Below are 20795 nucleotides of genomic sequence, written 5' to 3'. Positions count from 1 at the left end.
GATAGTAACTTTATTTTAATATTTATTTATAATTTTTTTGCTTGGCTACAGGTCCTCTATAAGATGGATCTGTCACATCTTTCTGTCTCTGATGGTGAAGGCCTCTTTGTTCAAGGTTGGTGACTTTTGTATTTGCTTAGATAAGGAGAGTCATAAACTTCCACTGTTACAAAGTTATATAAAGTACATATTTATTAAAAAGAAATATAAATAAAGGATATGCTCAGCATAAAGCGCTAAGGACAGGGCTCAAGTCCTGCAGGAACTCATGGGAATGGTGTTCCTGCACTTTTTCCACAGCAGGAATGCAGTTCCTATTAACAGGAGTGCTGCAGGATTAGCCCTTAAAGGGGTAGGGGATAAAATGTCTAATCGCGGGGTCCCGCCGCTGGTGACCCCCGCGATCTTGGCTGTGGTATCCCAGACATCCGGTGCATGGAGTGAACTTCGCTCCGTGCCGAATGACCGGCGAAGGGGGGGGGCAGAGGCTCGTGACATCACGGCCATGTCCCCTCAATGCAAGTCTATTGGAGGGGGCATGACGGCCGTCACGCCCCCTCCCATAGACTTGCATTGAGGGGACATGGCCGTGAGGTTGCGAGCCTCCAGCGCTGCACCCAACATTCTAAACGAATGCCGGGTGCAGCAGGGAGAATGAGGGGGTCCCCAGCGGCGGGCCCCCTGTAATCAGACATCTTATCCCCTATCTTTTGGATAGGGGAAAAGATGTCTAGGGGTGGAGTACCCCTTTAAGTGGAAATCTTGGGTGCGTTCCCACACTTATTTCCCCAGGACTTGACCCCTGGCTAAGGGTCCTTTCACACGGCAGAATTTGAGTGAAATCTAGCTTAACCCCTTAAGGACGCAGGACGTAAATGTACGTCCTGGTGAGGTGGTACTTAACGCACCAGGACGTACATTTACGTCCTAAGCATAACCGCGGGCATCGGAGCGATGCCCGTGTCATGCGCGGCTGATCCCGGCTGCTGATCGCAGCCAGGGATCCGCCGGCAATGGCCGACGCCCGCGATCTCGCGGGCATCCGCCATTAACCCCTCAGGTGCCGGGATCAATACAGATCCCGGCATCTGCGGGAGTTCGCGATTTAAATGAACGATCGGATCGCCCGCAGCGCTGCTGCGGGGATCCGATCATTCATAACGCCGCACGGAGGTCCCCTCACCTTCCTCCGTGCGGCTCCCGGCGTCTCCTGCTCTGGTCTGTGATCGAGCAGACCAGAGCAGGAGATGACCGATAATACTGATCTGTTCTATGTCCTATACATAGAACAGATCAGTATTAGCAATCATGGTATTGCTATAAATAGTCCCCTATGGGGACTATTCAAGTGTAAAAAAAAATGTAAAAAAATGTAAAAGTTAAAGTAAAAAAAAAGTGAAAAATCCCCTCCCCCAATAAAAAAGTAAAACGTCCGTTTTTTCCTATTTTACCCCCAAAAAGCGTAAAAAACATTTTTTATAGACATATTTGGTATCGCCGCGTGCGTAAATGTCCGAACTATTAAAATAAAATGTTAATGATCCCGTACGGTGAATGGCGTGAACGAAAAAAAATTAAAAAAGTCCAAAATTCCTACTTTTTTAATACATTTTATTAAAAAAAAAATTATAAAAAATGTATTAAAAGTTTTTTATATACAAATGTGGTATCAAAAAAAAGTACAGATCATGGCGCAAAAAATGAGCCCCCATACCGCTGCTTATACGGAAAAATAAAAAAGTTATAGGTCATCAAAATAAAGGGATTATAAACGTACTAATTTGGTTAAAAAGTTTGTGATTTTTTTTAAGCGCAACAATAATATAAAAGTATATAATAATGGGTATCATTTTAATCGTATTGACCCTCAGAATAAAGAACACACGTCATTTTTACTATAAATTGTACGGCGTGAAAACAAAACCTTCCAAAATTAGCAAAATTGCGTTTTTCGTTTTAATTTCCCCACAAAAATAGTGTTTTTTGGTTGCGCCATACATTTTATGATATAATGAGTGATGTCATTACAAAGGACAACTGGTCGCGCAAAAAACAAGCCCTCATACTAGTCTGTGGATGAAAATATAAAAGAGTTATGATTTTTAGAAGGCGAGGAGGAAAAAATTAAAACTTAAAAATTAAATTGTCTGAGTCCTTAAGGCCAAAATGGGCTGAGTCCTTAAGGGGTTAAAGAGGTTGTCCAGGAATAGAAAACCAGAGCTATTTTTTTCCAGAAACAGCACCACCCCTGTCCCCAGGTTTTGTGTGGTATTGCAGCTCAGTTCCATTGATAAGTTGTAATACCGCACACAACCTGAGGACAGGGGTGGCCCTGTTCTTCTGGACAACCACTTTAAAGGGTACTCTGGTGGAAAACCTTTTTTTATTTTTTTAAATCAACTGGTGCCAGAAAGTTAAACAGATTTGTAAATGACTTCTATTAAAAAAAATATTTTTCCTTCCAGTACTTTTTAGCAGCTGTATGCTACAGAGCACTGTGGACAAGACAAAAAATAAATTAAAAAAGCAAAGAATTTCCTGTAGTATACAGCTGCTAAAAAGTACTGGAAGGGTAAAGATTTTTTAATAGAAGCAATTTACAAATCTGTTTTAACTTTCTGGCACCAGTTCATTTAAAAAATAAAAATAAAAAAAAATTTCCACCGGAGTACCCCTTTTAAATATTTTGATCGGGAATTCAGGTGCAGAAGTCTTCCTTTGTTTTCAGTGCACCACAAACGGCAGAATTTCCGTGGCAAACAACTCTTCCATAGAAATTCAAGTCCCGGACTCCTCAGAAAGAAAGAACGTGTTCTCGGAAACGCAGTGCGGTCTATAGGGATGGCACGTTTCCGAGCGCTCCTAGCCTGCCGCACGTACAATGTCTGCTGGCAAGTTTTCCTGGTGGATATTCTGCCAAGTGGACGGGCCCTTATGCTTGCAGTAAAGTTGGTGACTGCCCTCTACTGGGGGCCGTAGACAAAACTGGCCGGGCCCAGCAGTCAGATTCCACCAATCATTGATGACTTGTAATAAAACGCTATGGAGAGGAATGAGATGGGTCCGTTTGGTATTGGTGACCATGTTTTACTACAGAAATTAGGGTTTGTAGCTTGTGGTGTTTAAAGGAGATTTCCGGCGCAAATTTAGAGCCTGTACGCGCTCTATTCATTTCTGTGAGAGCGCCGAAAAGACCCGAGTACATCTCTCGGTATGATTGGCGCTTCCATAGAAATGACTGGAGCGAATGCGTCTACCGGTAGATGACACACGTTCCTCACTGAGAGCGACCAGGTCCCGTCCTGGAGATTTCAGGGGCCCCCAGCTGTCGGACCCACTGAGATCAGCTACTTATCCTGTGGATAGGGGCTAAGTAAATTTTCGCAAGAGTTGTCCTTTAAAAGGGGTGGAAACCTTTTTTTATTTTTTATTTTTTTTTATTTTTTTGGTGCCAGAAAGTTAAACAGATTTGTAGATTACTTCTATTAAAAAAAAAACTTAATCCTTCCAGTACTTATTAGCTGCTGAATACTACAGAGGAAATTCTTTTCTTTTTGGAACACAGAGCTCTCTGCTGACATCATGACCACAGTGCTCTCTGCTGACATCTCTGTCCATTTTAAGAACTGTCCAGAGCAGCATACGTTTGCTATGGGGATTTTCTCCTACTTTGAACTAAAATGGACAGAGATGTCAGCAGAGAGCACTGTGGTCATGATGTCAGCAGAGAGCTCTGTGTTCCAAAAAGAAAAGAATTTCCTCTGTAGTATTCAGCAGCTAAGAAGTACTGAAAGGATTAAAAAAAAAAATAATTAATAGAAGTAATTTACAAATCTGTTTTAACTTACTGACACCAGTTGATTTACAAAAACAAAAAAAAAAGTTTGCACTGGAGTACCTCTTTAAAAAAGAAAAAAAAAAAAAAAAAAAAAAAAAAAAAAAATATATATATATATATATATATATATATATATTTATAATATAATCTTCTATACAAACACTGGAGATCTAGTATGGTCAGACAATGTTTGCCCTGACTATTGGCAGTTTCTCTACTGCAGTGGTCTCAAACTGTGGCCCTCCAGATGTTGCAAAACTTCAACTCCCAGCATGCCCGGACAGCCGTTGGCTGTCCGGGCATGCTGGGAGTTGAAGTTTTGCAACATCTGGGGGGCCACAGTTTGAGACCACTGTTCTAATGGATAATAACTAGAGATGAGCGAACTTACAGTAAATTCGATTCGTCACGAACTTCTCGGCTCGGCAGTTGATGACTTATCCTGCATAAATGAGTCCAGCTTTCAGGTGCTCCCGTGGGCTGGAAAAGGTGGATACAGTCCTAGGAAAGAGTCTCCTAGGACTGTATCCACCTTTTCCAGCCCACCGGAGCACCTGAAAGCTGAACTAATTTATGCAGGAAAAGCCATCAACTGCCGAGCCGAGAAGTTCGTGACGAATCGAATTTACTGTAAGTTCGCTCATCTCTAATGATAACAATCCCTTCAATATGGATCTCGCCATAACTAGAAGTAAGCAGATCTGTCACACGTCGTCTTCTCCGTTGTTATTCCCCGGTTTCTCTCTTGCAGCCCATCAGGATACCATCATGTCCTACGTCTTTGTGAATGATTCCTCCCAGACCAATGTCCCCCTGCTGCAGGCCTGCATCGATGGGGACTTCAACTATTCCAAACGCCTTCTAGAAAGTGGATTTGATCCCAACATCCGGGACAGCCGAGGCCGTACGGGGCTTCACCTGGCTGCGGCCAGAGGGAATGTAGACATCTGTCAGCTCCTGCACAAGTTTGGAGCCGATCTCCTGGCCACAGATTATCAGGGGAACACGGCCCTGCACCTATGTGGTCACGTGGACACCATACAGTTCCTTGTCTCCAATGGCCTCAAGATCGACATTTGGTGAGTTAACAGTATCCAAGCTTGTGAAAGTCATTTAAAGGGGTTTTCCAGGAAAAAACTTTTTATATATCTCTCTCTCTCTCTAATCTCTCTAATCTCTCTAATCTCTCTAATCTCTCTAATCTCTCTCTCTATCTCTATCTCTATCTCTCTCTATCTCTCTATCTCTCTCAAGTTAAACAGATTTGTAAATGACTTCTATTAAAAAATCTTAATCCTTTCAGTACTTATGAGCTGCTGAAGTTGAGTTGTTCTTTTCTGTCTAAGTGCTCTCTGATGACACGTGTCTCGGGAACCGTCCAGAGTAGAAGCAAATCCCCATAGCAAACCTCTTTTACTCTGTGCAGTTCCCAAGACAAGCAGAGATGTCAGCAGAGAGCACTGTTGCCAGACAGAAAACAACAACTCAACTTCAGCAGCTGATAATTATTGAAAGGATTAAGATTTTTTTAATAGAAGTAATTTACAAATCTGTTTAACTTTCTGGAGCCAGGAATACCCCTTTAAAAATAGATGTTAAAACAAAGGCACTTGTATGACTCTACAGAAAAGTAGAGATGGTAGAATAGGCTCATGCACATGGAATACAGGGGCAAAAGAAATACCAGAGAAGATCTAGAGGGCAATTATCTCAAGGGGGACTCTGGTGAAAACACAGTATTGTAATAGCCAACATAGAGAAATATGGTGTAGAACAAAAGATAAATCACATGGAAAAAGCATAAACTACACAAAAACCGACTAAAACTCCGTAAGGCCGTAAGGCGTTTTTTTTTTAGGACCGATACCAATAATCGGTGGAGGTTAGGACCGATAGCCAATAACTTATACCGATATTCCGGTATAAGTTATTGGCTATTTATCCCCCTGCGACACCGCTGCAGATCAGTGGCTTTTGAACTGCAGTGGCTTTTGCGGGGCCAGAGTCCGCCACCGCCACCCGCTACTCTCCCCTGCCTGTCCGGGGGACCTGAGTCCTATTACCGCCACTGCGCATCGCACCCCCCCACCGCACTGCCCCGGCCCCATTGCCTCCCCCATCCCCGGTTTTATAATTACCTGGGCCCGGGGTCCACTCTACATCTGGCTCCGGTGGCGTCCTCCTGAGCGGTCACTGTGCGCACTGACGGTGACGTCACGTCACATCACACTTCATTGCACACAGCATAAAGCAGGACGCAGCAGGAGCCAGAAGTAGCGTGGGCCCCGGGAACAGGTAATTATAAAACCGGGGATGGGGGAAGCAATGGGGCCGGGGCGGTGCGGTGGGGGGTGCGACGCGGTGCGGTGGGGGTTTGGTCGCGGTGCGGGGGGCATTATCGGCTTATCGGCAAGGTAATTGCCGATACCGATAATGCCCAAAATCGTTATTATCAGTTTGGCCGATATTATCGGCCGATAATCGGTCGATCCCTACTGCCTACCTACCAGCTCCAACCCCAACGTACATTTCGCCTTGTGCTTCATCAGGGGGCATGTCAAAGCTTGACGAAGCACAACACGAAACGTTGGGGATGGAGCTGGTAGGTCGGCAGCCCACATGTCTGGACGCCTTTATGGAGTTTTAGTCGGTTTTTGTGTAGTTTATGCTTTTTCCATGTGATTTATCTTTTGTTCTACACCATATTTCTCTATGTTGGCTATTACAATACTGTGTTTTCACCAGAGTCCCCCTTGAGATAATTGCCCTCTAGATCTTCTTCGGTATTTCTTTTGCCCCTGTATTCCATGTGCATGAGCCTATTCTACCATTGTCATACCAGTGCCTTTGTTTTTAAATGTCTGGTATTTTTCTGATAAATGTTTAATTAGCTGAATATTTTACTGTTGGTTGTTTTTGTTGGTTTATATCCTTGAAGTGAACCAACGGTGGTATATTTATCATTGGTTGGGATCTATTGGAGGTATAAGCTTGTGAAAAGTGTTGGATCAATAAAAATATTAATGGGGTAGTCCACCGGAAATTATTATTTTTTTTTTTTTAAATCAACTGGTGCCAGAAAGTTAAACAGATTTGTAAATTACTTCTATTTTTAAATCTTAATCCTTCCAGTACTTATCAGCTGCTGTATGTTCCAGAGGAAGTTCTTTTCTTTTTGAACTTCCTTTGTGTTTAACCACAGTGCTCTCTGCTGACAAATCTGTCCATGTCAGGAACTGTCCAGAGCAGGAGATGTTTTTTATGAGGATGTGCTCCTACTCTGGACAGTTCCTAAAATGGACAGAGGTGTCAGCAGAGAGCACTGTGGTCAGACAGAAAGGAAATTCAAAAAGAAAATAACTTCCTGTGGCGCATACAGCAGCTGATAAGTACTGGAAGGATTAAGATTTTTAAATAGAAGTAATTTTCAAATCTGTTTTACTTTCTGGCACCAGTTGATTTAAAAAAATAAATAAAAAATGTTTTTTCCAGTGGAGTACCCCTTTAACCCCTTAATGCAGACCCCTTAATAGACAATGAAGCAAGCTCCGGAGCCCAGCTTTGCTGATTGGCTGCGATGATGCGGAGGCTAGGTTTCCACACAGGTTTACTTTTAGTTTTTTTTGTCTAGTTTAGAAAACTGCCAATGCTGTTTTTGAGCTAAAGCTGTAAAGTGTATTCAAAAGGAATCTGACATAAAGGAGGGACTTGTGCTAAAAACTGCAGTGGCAGATATGCCCCCCCCCCCCAAAAAAAAAAAAAAAATTAACCCTTTGTGGAGGCGGATGCCAATCATTTAACCCTTTAACCCCTTAACGACGAGCGCAGTAAATGTACATCCTGGTGACGTGATACTTAACGCACCAGGACGTGGTACTTAACGTCCTCAGCATAACCGCGGGCATCTGAGCGATGCACGGATCATGCGCGGCAGGTCATTACCCGCCGGTGATGGCGGACACCCGCGATCCCGCGGATGTCCGCCATTAACCCCTCAAATGCCGTGATCAATACAGATCACGGCATCTGCAGCATCGCGGTCACTTAAATGGATGATCGGATCGCCCGCAGCGCTGCCGCGGCGATCCGATCATCCAGCACGGCAGCCGGAGGTCCCCTCACCTGCCTTCGCTGTCTTCCGGGAGTCTTCTGCTCTGATCTGCCTTCCCGCAGACCAGAGCAGAAGATGACCGATAATGCTGATCAGTGCTATGTCCTATACATAGCACTGAACAGGATTAGCAATCGAATAATTGCTATAAATAGTCCCCTATGGGGACTATTAAAGTGTAAAAATAAAAGTAAAAAAATGTGAAAAACCTCCTCCCCCAATAAAAACGTAAATTGTCCCATTTTCCCTATTTCACCCCCAAAAAGTGTTAAAAAAATATTTTATATACATATTTGGTATTGCCGCGTGCGTAAATATCCGTACTATTAAAATAAAATTTTAATGGTACTGTACGGTGAACGGCGTGAACGTAAAAAAAAAAGCCAAAATAGCTGCTGCTTTTTATAACCTTTTATTCCCCCAAAAATTTATAAAAAATTTATTAAAAGTTTTATATAAGCAAATATGGTATCAATAAAAAATACAGATCACGGCGAAAAAAATGAGCCCTCATACCACCGCTTATACGGAAAAATGAAATAGTTATAGGTCTTCAAAATAGGGGGATTTTAAACGCACTAATTTGGTTAAAAAGTTTGGAATTGTTTTTAAGCGCAACAGTAATAGAAAAGTACATTATCATGGGTATCATTTTAATCGTATTAACCCAAAGAATAAAGAACACATGTCATTTTTACCGTAAATTGTACGACGTGAAAACGAAACCTTCCAAAATTTGCTAAATTGCGGTTTTCTTTTTAATTTCCCCACACAAATAGTATTTTTTGGGTTGTGCCATACATTTTATGGTAAAGTGAGTGATGGCATTACAACGGACAACTGGTCGCGCTAAAAACAAGCCCTCATACTAGTCTGTGGATGAAAATATAAGAGTTATAATTTTTTTGAAGGCAAGGAGGAAAAATCGAAAACGTAAAAATAAAATTGTCTGCGTCCTTATGGGGTTAAATGGGTTGCGTCTTTAAGGGGTTAAATGTCACAATCAATTGCTGCTATGGCATTTATAAGACTGACAGGTGCCTCTTCTGTCTGGTGCCTGAGCAGCAACTCTGCATCACGGTCGTAGGCCTTTACTGAGACTTTTTACTAGTGATCGACCGATATGGTTTTTTTTAGGGCCGATAGCGATAATCTGTCACCTTTCAGGCCAATAGCCAATAACTTATACCGATATTTCTGTATAACTTATCGGCTATTTCAACTCAGATCAATTATTTAAAGCGGACGCTTTAAATCCATGAACTACAGCGGCTTTTGTGGTGCTAGAGACCGCCGCCGCCACCCGCTTCTCTCCCCCTGCCTGTCCTTAGTCTAACCACCACAGTTGCCCCATGGCCTCCCCCCCCCCCCCCCCATCCTCTGCCCACATACTGCCGCCGCCGCTGCTGCCCCATCGCCTCCCCCCCCCCCAATCCTCTGCCCACATACCGCCGCTTCCCCATTGCCTCCCCCATCCCCGGTGTTATAATTACCTGTTCCCGGGGGTCCTCAATCCTTCTGGCTCCGTCGGCGTCCTGCGCTGGCACTGTGCGTACTGACGGTGACATCACGTTGGCGGCGTCACTCGTCATTACGCAACGCACAGCAACAGAAGCCAGAAGGATCGCGGACCCCGGGAACAGGTAATTATAACATCGGGAATGGGGGGGGGGGGGGCGTCGGGGGGCGGGGCATTATCGGAAGGTAATTGCCAATAATGTCCAAAATTGCGATTATCTGCCAATAGTATCGGCCAAACCGATAATCGGTCGATCCCTACTTTGTACCTACCAGTTACTTTGCAAATACAGCCTGCCTCAGGCAGAGTACCAATCTAAGTGATCTATGCAATAGAAAATCTTAGCATTGATCAGTATAAGCATTCTAATGCTTGCTTATAATAGTCTCCTAGTCCAACCTCTGGGACCACCCGCGATCAGTAGAACGGGACCCGGCTCCTAATAAGGAGTGCATGCTGTAGACCTTAATTTCTATCGGAGCAACGAAGAAACCAGAGTGCAGCACTCAAGCATCTCCAGCAATGATCAAAACAACCTGATCAACTGGACAATAACCTGGCTGATCGCTGTCCCAATTACACAGAGTAATGTTTGGCCAATAATCAATCGCCCCATGTAATAGGGCCCTTAGATCACGTTCCAGTGGCCTTTAAAGCTGTACTGCAGAAGAAGTTAAACATTTAAAATCCACTGGTGCTAGAAAGTTAAAGATTTGTAAATTACTTCTAGTTAAAAATCTTAAGCCCCAAAGTTGAATACTGTCTAGAGGAGAAAATCCCCATAGCAAGCCTCCTGCTGCAGATAATGCCTGACACAGACAGAGGGGGCAGTAGTGAGCACTGTGGTCAGACTGGAAAGAACAAAGGAATGGTACTTACAGTAGTATCTTTAAAGGGAGCCTGTCATCTTTCTTACTGTCCGAAACCAGTAGTCATCAGGGTTAACACCGAACCTTCTTCCGCCCCACCAACCTTGATTGATAGATCTCTACCTGTTTGGCTATAGGAAAAGATCTCTCTATGGCCAGTGGGGCAGACAGAAGCCAGTGGTAACCGCCCCTGTTGGTTCAGGCAGCATGAAAGTGATTACAGGTTCCCCTTTGTTTTCAATCTGTGACCTCAGTGATGATCTTTTTACCATTCTTTATTTCACATGTTTTCCTAGCAATCACCAAGGTGCCACCCCACTTGTTCTGGCAAAACGCAGGGGTGTGAATAAAGAGGTAATCCGCATGTTAGAATCCCTGGAGGAGCAGGAGGTGAAGGGTTTCAACAGGGGCACACACTCCAAGATGGAAACCATGCAAACAGTCGAGAGCGAAAGGTACGTCCAGTGCTCCGAGCTGCTGATGGAAAAGGGACACAGCACTTTGTCCGAAGGGTCCACTGAGGAAGACTGGTACGTTGGGAGCTGCTTTTATTCCTTCTTAATACCTGTTTACTTCTCTAACCCATGCTTTTACTCCTAAGTGTCCACATATCACTAGAAGAGCCTGAGGGGTTGTCACTGCATGGTAACAGAAAGAGAACATCAGGTTTTACTTCATTCCCATTAAAAGGGAACCTGCCATCGGAGTTTACCATATATAACGTGTGGCAAGGCATTATATATAGTAAAATCTTCTACCTCACCATCCCCGGTTGACGTTGCTGCCCGCAGGAATGGTGAGGATATGAAGTAGTCCTCTGGGTGGGGAGCTATACTCACCTAGTCCCATCTTCTCGGCTGTAATCACACCCCCCCCCCCAGCGGGACGGAGCTAGGTGAGTATAGCTCCTCGCCCAGGGGACTACTTATGGGGCTGGTAGGGTAGACTTATTAACTTCATATCCTCACCATCCCTGCGGGCAGGAACGTTCCCTGGGGATGGTGAGAGAAGATTTTACTATAGAACGCTTTGCCAAGGTTGCCTTTAACCCAATCATTTAAAGAAGTACAGATCCAAAATTCATCCCCCAGAGCCCATTGACTGGCTGCAGCTTTATAGGTGAGTGCAAGGGTGAGTATAGGTGACTACAAGAGTGAACTGTGTGCATAGTGGTCTATGGGTGTCATATAGTTGTCTATAGGCACTGTGCCGGATAGTTGGGGGGGCAAACACTTGGGCAGCTATCCCTCTCCACCCCCTCCCTTGTCCCATACCACTGCATGCTCACATCAGCTGAGCATGCCTTTGTTCTGAATGGGTGGGAAAAGGGGACAATCCGCTGCCAGACACCTGGTGGTAACTTATCTCCACACAAGGATCCAGAATGTGAATATCCAACTGTCCATTAGTGTATTGTGTATGGCCAACTTTAGTTCATTGTATCCACTGCCCTATTTTTTTTATAACTGCAATCCTAAACCACATGACCCATATCACTGTATTTACAGCGAGAACGACCTTTGCTTACCATATAACTGCAGTTACACATTAGCTCATACGCACCATTGCTCGGCACATTTCAGCCTCTAAAGCTTTGTTGTATTTCCTGTACTTTTCCGGTTTACCGTATGTTCTGATTTATGACCCATCGGCAGGCTGTGGCGCAGCTAATAAAGTATGGCTGATAGATTTCAGCTTGTGGTGTACGTACAGTAAATTCTTTAAAGGGTAGCTCCCACCATCCTATTTTATTTATTTATTTATTTTTCTTTTGCTAGCCCATTTACCCCCCCCCCCCGATATAGCACTAGCCCGTTCACTCCTCCCCCCGCCCTGCATACCCCGTTCCTTCATTACACTTGCAGTTACTGCAGAGTCCGGCAGCGGGCGTGCAGGGACAGCGGTGGCGATGTGCGGGAGGAGTGGCCTCCCAGCCAGTGGCCGGGGAGCCAATGCGCTCGCTCCCGCCTGTCTGATTGACAGGCAGGGAGCGAGTGCAGCCTAACTGAAAAAGGACTGATTGCCACTCCAAAATCAGTCCTTTTTCAGTGGCCAGTTTTTAAATGTAAATTAAACCTTTTTAATGAAAAAAAAATAAAATAATAAAAGTATATTAGAGATATGTTGTGGTACATAAGTACTGCAACATATCAAAAAATAAAGTTGGTGACAGTGCCCATTTAAGTCAGTATTAACAGGACCTGACAGATCTGGAATTGTTAAATACAGTGAAACCTCCCCAAAAGACCACCCCTTACCCCCATTTATTGCACATTCTTTGAGAGGTCCCCCCAGAATTTTAGGTGGTCGTCTCAAATACGTTTCACCGTATCCTGGATTACAGAACTGTCAAAGAAACATCATGCATGTATGGAGGAAAGCAGTCAGTTAAGTGAGTGTCCAGCCAATGGCTATTGATAGCGTATGGGCACCATAAGACTGGATTGGACAAACTGTATCCAAGCTTTCTAGGGCAGTGTTTCCCAAACAGGGGGCCTCCATCTGTTGCAAAACTACAACTCGCAGCATGCCCGGACAGCCTTCGGCTGTCCGGACATGCTGGGAGTTGTAGTTTTGCAACAGACGGAGGCACCCTGGTTAGGAAACACTGGTGTAGGGCCTGGTCCCCAATACAACAGGGAATGTTTGTACCTGGCCTTGCATATCAAGTCATAGCCTTCTGTCAGAGGTATATATTTGAAAATACTCCTGTATACTTTTGACAGACACCTGTGATTTGCACACAGTCCACGAATTAAGAGATGGAAATTAAAGGCGTTATCCAACATAAGGTGATTTTAGTACTTACCTGCCAGACAGTAATGGACATGCTTAGGAAGGATCCGTGCTCGTCTTGGGGCTAAATGGCTGTGTTGTGATTTCACTAGAACACTGCTAATTTCTTTTTGTGAAATGGCTATTTCCTGTTGAAGTTTCTTCCCTCTAACTACAAGTCCTAGGATCCCTTCTTTGTAAGTGTGGGGTTACTTTTCTCTTTCCCTCACATCAGCCACCCCACCCATGACAGCACAGCTGAGCTCCCTTCCATGTTGTGCTGTACTTGAAACTACAATTCCCTGCAGCCCTGTGGCGGATGATTTTCCTCCCACCCATCGGTCGCTCCATTCATTGAAGCAGACAGGCTCCTTTTGAACATCTGACCAGTGATGTAATGTCTCGGGCCGCACTGCAACCTGTGAAAACCTGACACAATACTCATTTTGTATGCTGCTAAAAATAAAAATTGGGGAAAAGATTGCATAAGAATTGCGAGACCACCGTGAAACACAGGTACATACATTATATTATGAACTACACAAACTTTACAGCCCCTGTAGCGCAGTTAAAGGGGTACTCCGGTGAAAAACTAATTTTTTTTTTTTTTAAATCAACTGGTGCCAGAAAGTTAAACAGATTTGTAAATTACTTCTACTTAAAAATCTTAATCCTTCCATTACTCATCAGCTGCTTTATGCTCCACAGGAAGTTGTATTTCTTTCTGGAGTTCTTTTCTGTCTGACCACAGTGCTCTCTGCTGACACCTCTGTCCATATCAGGAACTGTCAAGAGCAGAAGGGGTTTGCTATGGGGATTTGCTTGTACTCTGTGCAGTTCCTGACATGGACAGAGGTGTCAGCAGAGAGCACTGTGGTCAGACTGAAAAGAACTCCAAAAATAAATACAACTTCCTGTGGAGCATATAGCAGCTGATAAGTACTGGAAGGATTAAAATTTTTAAATAGAAGTAATTTACAAATCTGTTTAACTCTCTGGCACCAGTTGAGCTTTTACTTTTTTTTTTTTCCAGTGGAGCACCCCTTTTAAATAAAAATAAAAAATCCTGAAATACCCCGTTAAGTCCTGTAATGATTTAACAGCAAGGAAAACCCACCACAAATAGCCTGGTTTGAATAACACAAGTGTTTTAATAACACAACCAAGATGGGTAAAAGTTTTTTTTATTTTTTATATATATATATATATATATAATATATACATATACATCAGGGACAAAAATTCCAGGTGAATAAGCGCCACCCTTAGGAGATGGCATCAGAAACATTATATAAGATATGATTAACTTACAATTTTAACAATACGATTAACTTCAAATCCGCTGTGGTTAATGATAAAAGATGGGTTGATACCGTGTTAGCTGTAGGATACAGGACTAACTAGACCTGCAAGGCCTTGAAAGCTAGCACTCTATATCTTCTCAGTTGGCCGATAAGGGGATCATCCTCCCCATTTATTTTGTATATCAAGTGCCATTGTTCCTATTTGTTTGTGTACTACAATGAATAAAAGAGAGAACATGTCTTGCCAAAGGTTTTGATTCGTCGGGGTCTTATTGCAGAGACCTCCAACAATCATTGCACAAGCTGGGAGCTCAATGCAGAGACCTACACTGATCAGTAGAATAAGTGAGAAGAAGCAGGGACTGAACACAGAGACCCCCACCGATCATTAGAACAGGGGGTAGTGCACTTCACTCCCTTGCATGCAGTAGTCTCTGTGCAGCTTCTCTAAACAGTCCCATTATAAGTTTATGGGGCCAGCCATTAATTCTGGGCAGAGATCAGCATAGCCGGGAGTGAATTGCAGTACCATTCGTTCACTGAGACCCCGACCAATCATAACTTTTAACATGCCAAGCATTCTGTGGATTTTCAGTGCAGAAATTATTAAAAGAGCAGCTAGTGTGCTGTACAGTACTAGGTGCAGTGTCTGAACAGCATCTGTCATGTCAGATATACTTCTTAAACTGGCGACACCTTACAGTAGGGCAGTGTTTTCCAAACTGTGGACCTCCAGTTGTTGCAAAACTACCCCTCCCAGCAGGCTCAGACGGCCTTCATGCTGGGAGTTGTAGTTTTGCAATAGCTGGAGACACTCTGTATGGAACACACTGCAGCAAGGGTTAAAAAGTATATGCATTCTTTGGAGGTTTTGGCATCTTTATTTCCATAAAAATACAGTGACCCCCCCCCCCCCCCCCCCCCGACCTACGATGGCCCCGACATATGATCATTTCAACATACAATGGCCTCTCAGAGGCCATCGCATGTTGAAGGCAGCATCAACACACAATGCTTTTGTATGTCGGGGCCATCGCATAGACGGCTATCCGGCAGCGCAGACTGCTTCAGCTGCCACCGGATAGCCATTTACGGTGCCCCGTGTGGTCCGCTGATGATCACTTACCTGTCCTCGGGGCTCCGGCGCGTCCTCTTCGGGATCCCTGCATCGTCTGTGCTCTCCATCGTCGTCATCACGTCGCTGCGCACGCCGTCCCGTCATCCAATAGGAGTGGCATGTGTAGCGATGGAGAGCGAGGATGTCGGGGAAGCAGAGGCCTTGCCGGAGCGTCGGGGACACCCGGGGACGCGGCGACAGAGATGGACGGCGACATCCAGGGCAGCGGTGACGGTCCGGAGCGGCGGGGACAGGTGAGTACAACTTCCTATGCCAGTGGTCTTCAACCTGCGGACCTCCAGATGTTGCAAAACTACAACTCCCAGCATGCCCGGACAGCCAACAGCTGTCCGGGCATGCTGGGTGTTGTAGTTTTGCAACATCTGGAGGTCCGCAGGTTGTAGACTACTGTCCTATACTTTACATTGCACGGATCCCTCAACATACGATGGTTTCAACAAACGATGGTCCATTGGAACGGATTACCATCGTATGTTGAGGGACTGCTGTACTTTTTTTTTATTTTTTAAATACTGTATCAGAGAGGAGTGACCCAGTGTCTGCTCTGCTGGCGTCACGTCCGGTCCTCCCAGTGATTGAGACTCAGGACTCGCCCGTCTGTGACAGCCCTGTGTTATCATGTGTATGCACCATCAGTGTGTATAATGTCACATGCGTGTGGAGTCTCTGAGTAATTAGAAACCCCTCTTGACTCACTGTGTTTTAGCTGTGAGTATACAAAATTAAATACATTTTACCATGCGTGAGTGTCAGGGGTGTGGGCCGGAGTCCGCAATGCCTCTCTCTGCTATCGTCACGACTGCTCCTCCTGGTAATTGACACTCAGTGTTTTCCTGGCTGCGCGGGCCTGTGCAGTTACCCCTAGCATGCTCCATCAATGTGTATTTACACAATTACAGCACATGCCAGGGAGTACTACATAGGCCCGTGCCGCCAGCCATAACTACACAGTCCTGCGCAGCCACGCAAACACCAGGAGGATTTATTGGGAAATGTGCAAAGTCCATCTATAGGCGCCGCGTCCTCCTTAGATTCACAAAAGCTTGAATATCAATCCTTTAATCATTTTATTAAAGTCGCCAATAAAGCGTTTTGAAACATCGGTGACTTTAAAATGATGAATGGTTGATATTCAAGCTTCTGTGAATCTGTGGAAGACTATAGAGCAGTGGTTCTGAACCTGGGTTCGATCGAACCACAGGGGTTTGGTGAGTCAGTCCCGGGGGTTCGGCGGGGGAGGTCGCGTTAAAAACGCAGGGCCGCCGGGACATAGTGCACGCCGGGACGTCACTGACATCCTGTGCGTGCGCCCATGGAAACGAAGGCGCTGAGGACCGGAGAATAGAGAAGGAGGAAGATGCGCGCTGCCCAGCTTGGTAAGTGCCCAGCGGGACATCCTCTTCGGTGTTCTGACCACCGGTCCCGAGACCTACTGCTATAGCCGGAGCGGTGGTCGGAGCACTGAAGTGGGCGGTACACAGGCATACAGACACACTGTATATGGCTGGAGGCTGTATGTCTGTGGGGGAACACTGCCTACATCAGTGGTCTTCAACCTGTGGACCTCCAGATGTTGCAAAACTACAACTTCCAGCATGCCCGGACAGCCGTTGGCTGTCCGGGCATGCTGGGAGTTGTAGTTTTGCAACATCTGGAGGTCCGCAGGTTGAAGACCACTGCCTGCGCCTAATGTGTGGGGGAACACTGCCTGCGCCTAATGTGTGGGGGAACACTGCCTGCGCCTAATGTGTGGGGGAACACTGCCTGCGCCTAATGTGTGAGGGAACACTGCCTGCGCCTAATGTGTGGGGGAACACTGCCTGCGCCTAATGTGTGGGGGAACACGGTCTGCCTAATGTGTCTTAATGGTTTTGCTCATTTTGTGCACCTATGTATAAATATATACTTAAATATATACCTCCTATGTTTTGAATTTGAAATTTTTTTATTTTCCCAATTAAGAGGGGTTCGGTGAATGCGCATATGAGTCCGGTGGGGTTCAGCACCTCCAACAAGGTTAAGAACCACTGCTATAGAGGGATTTTACACCTTTTCCAATAAATGTTCCATTGCGGACCTGGATTATCCAGCATCCTCCTCCCTGCGGCTGAGCTGCATTCCAGTCTCCAATTTCGTACCGTACCTTTGTGAGGTTGATGTGCGTATTGTCTTATGCTCAAGGTAGAGCAGTTGGCATTAATCTGTACCTACCCCGGTGTAGTGTGCAGTAATGCACTAGGCGCCCTGTAACTTCCTTTTTCCCTTTATATTTGATATCACCAGGAGGAGCTGTATAAATGTATTTTTTATTTTTATGGAAATAACGTCATTAAATCTTCAAAGAAAGACATGCCTGCAGTCTGCTTGTTAACCCCTGCTGCAATGTGTCACCAGTTTATATCTGATGCACTTTATCTTTAATTGACATACCTAGAGGTGAGCAAATCTACAGTATTTCTACCCAAATCTGAGACTAATAAATCTTCTGTTGATTTGTTTCGCTGTCAGAACTGCCATGAATCCACAGTAAAGACAGAATAGTACGAAGTTCTATTAGGACTAATCAAAACAATAGACAAATCCTCAGAACTGCTGTATCCGCTCCCCGGTCCTGAGTAAGATTCCGACATTCAGGTGCTCAGTGTCAGTTATACATTTATGCCAAAGTTCACTCCCGAGTAAGAAAAACGGAGCACTCACCATAGGTTGTTGTGCAAGAAAAACAATTTATTCCATGAAAGAAGAGAACATCTCAGGTACAGCTTTATGGGAGGTGGAGAGGTAAGGGTGTGTGCACCCCTCTGCACCTTTACACCTCCTGCAAAGCTGTATCTGAGGTGTTTGCTTTATTTAAAGGACAAGTATCATGTAGGTGATAAGTTTTAGACCGCAGGGGGGGGGGGGGGGGGGTCTGAGCGCTGGAGCCCCTCCACAATCTCCTGTTTAGAGCCCCGGTCACACCCCCTCTATATAGCTCTATGGGGGAGCTGTTTGCCAATCTTCGGCTCGCCCATAAAACTATATAAAGGGGGCATGGCAGCACCCGCTTCGGGCGGGGGTCAGTATGCGCCGCTGTATAGGAGAGTCGGGCCTCAAAACAGGAGATCGCGGGGGCCCCAGCACTCAGATCCCCGAAATCTAAAACCTATCCCCTATTCTTTGCTATATATATAATATATTATATAAAAAATTTTAACATGATACTTGTCCTTTGAGGGATAAATTGTTTTTCTTGCAAGACGACATGAGGGGAGTTTTTCTTACTTGTGGAGTGAAGATCTATTAACACTATATCCAAGTCCTAGTGTCAAGGCTGGCTGCAGTATAGGTCTTAAAATGTGAGTGACTGCTGCTGTATACTGCTAAGTGTCGACACAAGAAATATACACCAGACAAAAATTTGGTATAAAACTCTTTCTCAGCAGGAAGCTAAGGAGCTGTCCCCAGGAGTTCTCAGAGTTCTGTTTATTACAGAGAAGTACATAAGTTTTTACATTTGACAAAAAGGGGAGGTTAGTTATAACGTCAAAATCATCAGGTTATATTTTGATTGGTTATTTGAGTATTGCGTCTGTATATATTAGCATATTTAAGCATTCGTTTCTCTTTCTTGGCCATAGGTCACTTATGCTGCCCTCTCACTCTTCCGGATTTCTGTCTTTCTGCACAGTCTATATATCTTCAAATATTTTGTCTTCCAACTTTCAGCCTCTTCTTATCTTGCTTCTTTTGGCCGCGTTCCAAGCAAGCTGATATGTCTCATAAGGAAAATTGTTTTTCTGCCAAATATTAGCACAAATCTTAGATAGATATATATATATATATAGATATATATATAGATATATATATAGATATATATATAGATATATATATATATATATATCTATATATATATATATATATATATATATATATATATATATATATATATATATATATCTCAGTAATCAAAATCATAATGGTCCTCCTTATCACTAGTAGACCTCAGAGTAGCTGACCATTTGTGTTTTTAAATGTGGTACTTTGTCAGCTGAACGAATCTTGCTAAATAAACCCAATACAATGTAGTGAGCTTAGGTTACATTAGGTTACAATGTAGTGAGCTTAGATTGCAGATGTCTGACCGGATGTGTACTGACGTGTTCTCCTTCCTTACAGTGCTATGGAAAGTCATTCCCTCTTGAATCCAAACCTCCAACAGGGAGAAGGCGTCCTCTCCAGCTTCCGCACCACTTGGCAGGAGTTTGTGGAGGATCTTGGATTTTGGAGAGTCCTCCTCCTTCTCATTGTCATCGCCCTCCTTTCTCTAGGCATCGCATACTATGTCAGTGGAGTGCTGCCATTTGTGGAGAATCAGCCAGAACTAGTCCACTAGAGTCGGAGCCGAATCTGATGGTGAATTCATCTTCTTGATCCTTTCCGGTACCGCGCCAATTGTGGGTGCTGTGCTCCTGGGATGAACCACTTTATGTCACCCCCTTTCTCATTACATGATGGGACATTCTAAGAAGGTTTTTGGAGAGGTTTTATCGTATTAAAGGCCTTTGCACATACGGACATGCCCTGTTCTAGCATGCAGTAGATGGAAGGCTCTCGAGTCAAATCTTGCTACTGGTTTCCTCTTCGTATGGAAAATAACTATTCTTTTGGCGATGGCTCGGCCTTGAAAAAGCAAAGCGAGGGTCTCTAGTTCTGGTTCCATCTAATCGGTGACTGGAGTTGGTCTTTATTAACATTTCATTCCTCCCCTTTATGGTCTCATGACCTGCAGTGTTACACACTAGAGATGAGCGAACTTACAGTAAATTCGATTCGTCACGAACTTCTCGGCTTGGCAGTTGATGACTTATCCTGCATAAATTAGTTCAGCCTTCAGGTGCTCCGGTGGGCTGGAAAAAGTGGATACAGTCCTAGGAAAGACTCTCCTAGGACTGTATCCACCTTTTCCAGCCCACCGGAGCACCTGAAAGCTGAACTAATTTATGCAGGGAAAAGTCATCAACTGCCGAGCCGAGAAGTTCGTGACGAATCGAATTTACTGTAAGTTCGCTCATCTCTATTACACACTATTCATTTTGTTGTCTTGGTTTCTTCTTTATAGTTCTGTTTTGTTGTATAATATCACATCATAACCCAGGGTTTCCCAACCACGGTGCCTCCAGCTGTTGCACAACTACAACCCCCAGCATGCCCGGACAGCCTTTGGCTGTCCGGGCATGCTGGGAGTTGTAGTTTTGCAAC

The 20795-nt window shown here is 44.5% G+C and overlaps 1 protein-coding gene across 3 annotated transcripts in view; it reads left to right on the top strand.

Annotated features, from left to right (window-relative positions):
- The window catches only part of ANKRD46 (ankyrin repeat domain 46), a 22912-nt gene extending 2512 nt beyond the window's left edge, over nucleotides 1–20400 (top strand). For 2 of the 3 annotated variants that reach the window (XM_056522409.1, XM_056522410.1), the window contains 4 exons: nucleotides 52–115; nucleotides 4590–4917; nucleotides 10634–10867; nucleotides 19713–20400. In XM_056522409.1, coding sequence (XP_056378384.1) covers nucleotides 64–115; nucleotides 4590–4917; nucleotides 10634–10867; nucleotides 19713–19929 — 831 coding nt within the window. In that variant the 5' untranslated portion in view covers nucleotides 52–63 and the 3' untranslated portion in view covers nucleotides 19930–20400. The remainder of the gene's footprint in view (nucleotides 1–51; nucleotides 116–4589; nucleotides 4918–10633; nucleotides 10868–19712) is intronic. The other variant, XM_056522411.1, reaches the window with a different exon arrangement.
- Nucleotides 20401–20795: the final 395 nt, after the last annotated feature.

The sequence above is a fragment of the Hyla sarda genome, chromosome 5, assembly GCF_029499605.1.
Source record: "Hyla sarda isolate aHylSar1 chromosome 5, aHylSar1.hap1, whole genome shotgun sequence".
NCBI classification, from domain to species: Eukaryota; Metazoa; Chordata; class Amphibia; order Anura; family Hylidae; genus Hyla; species Hyla sarda.
Note: the sequence above shows the minus strand (reverse complement) of the source record. Positions and strands in the feature narration are given on the sequence as shown.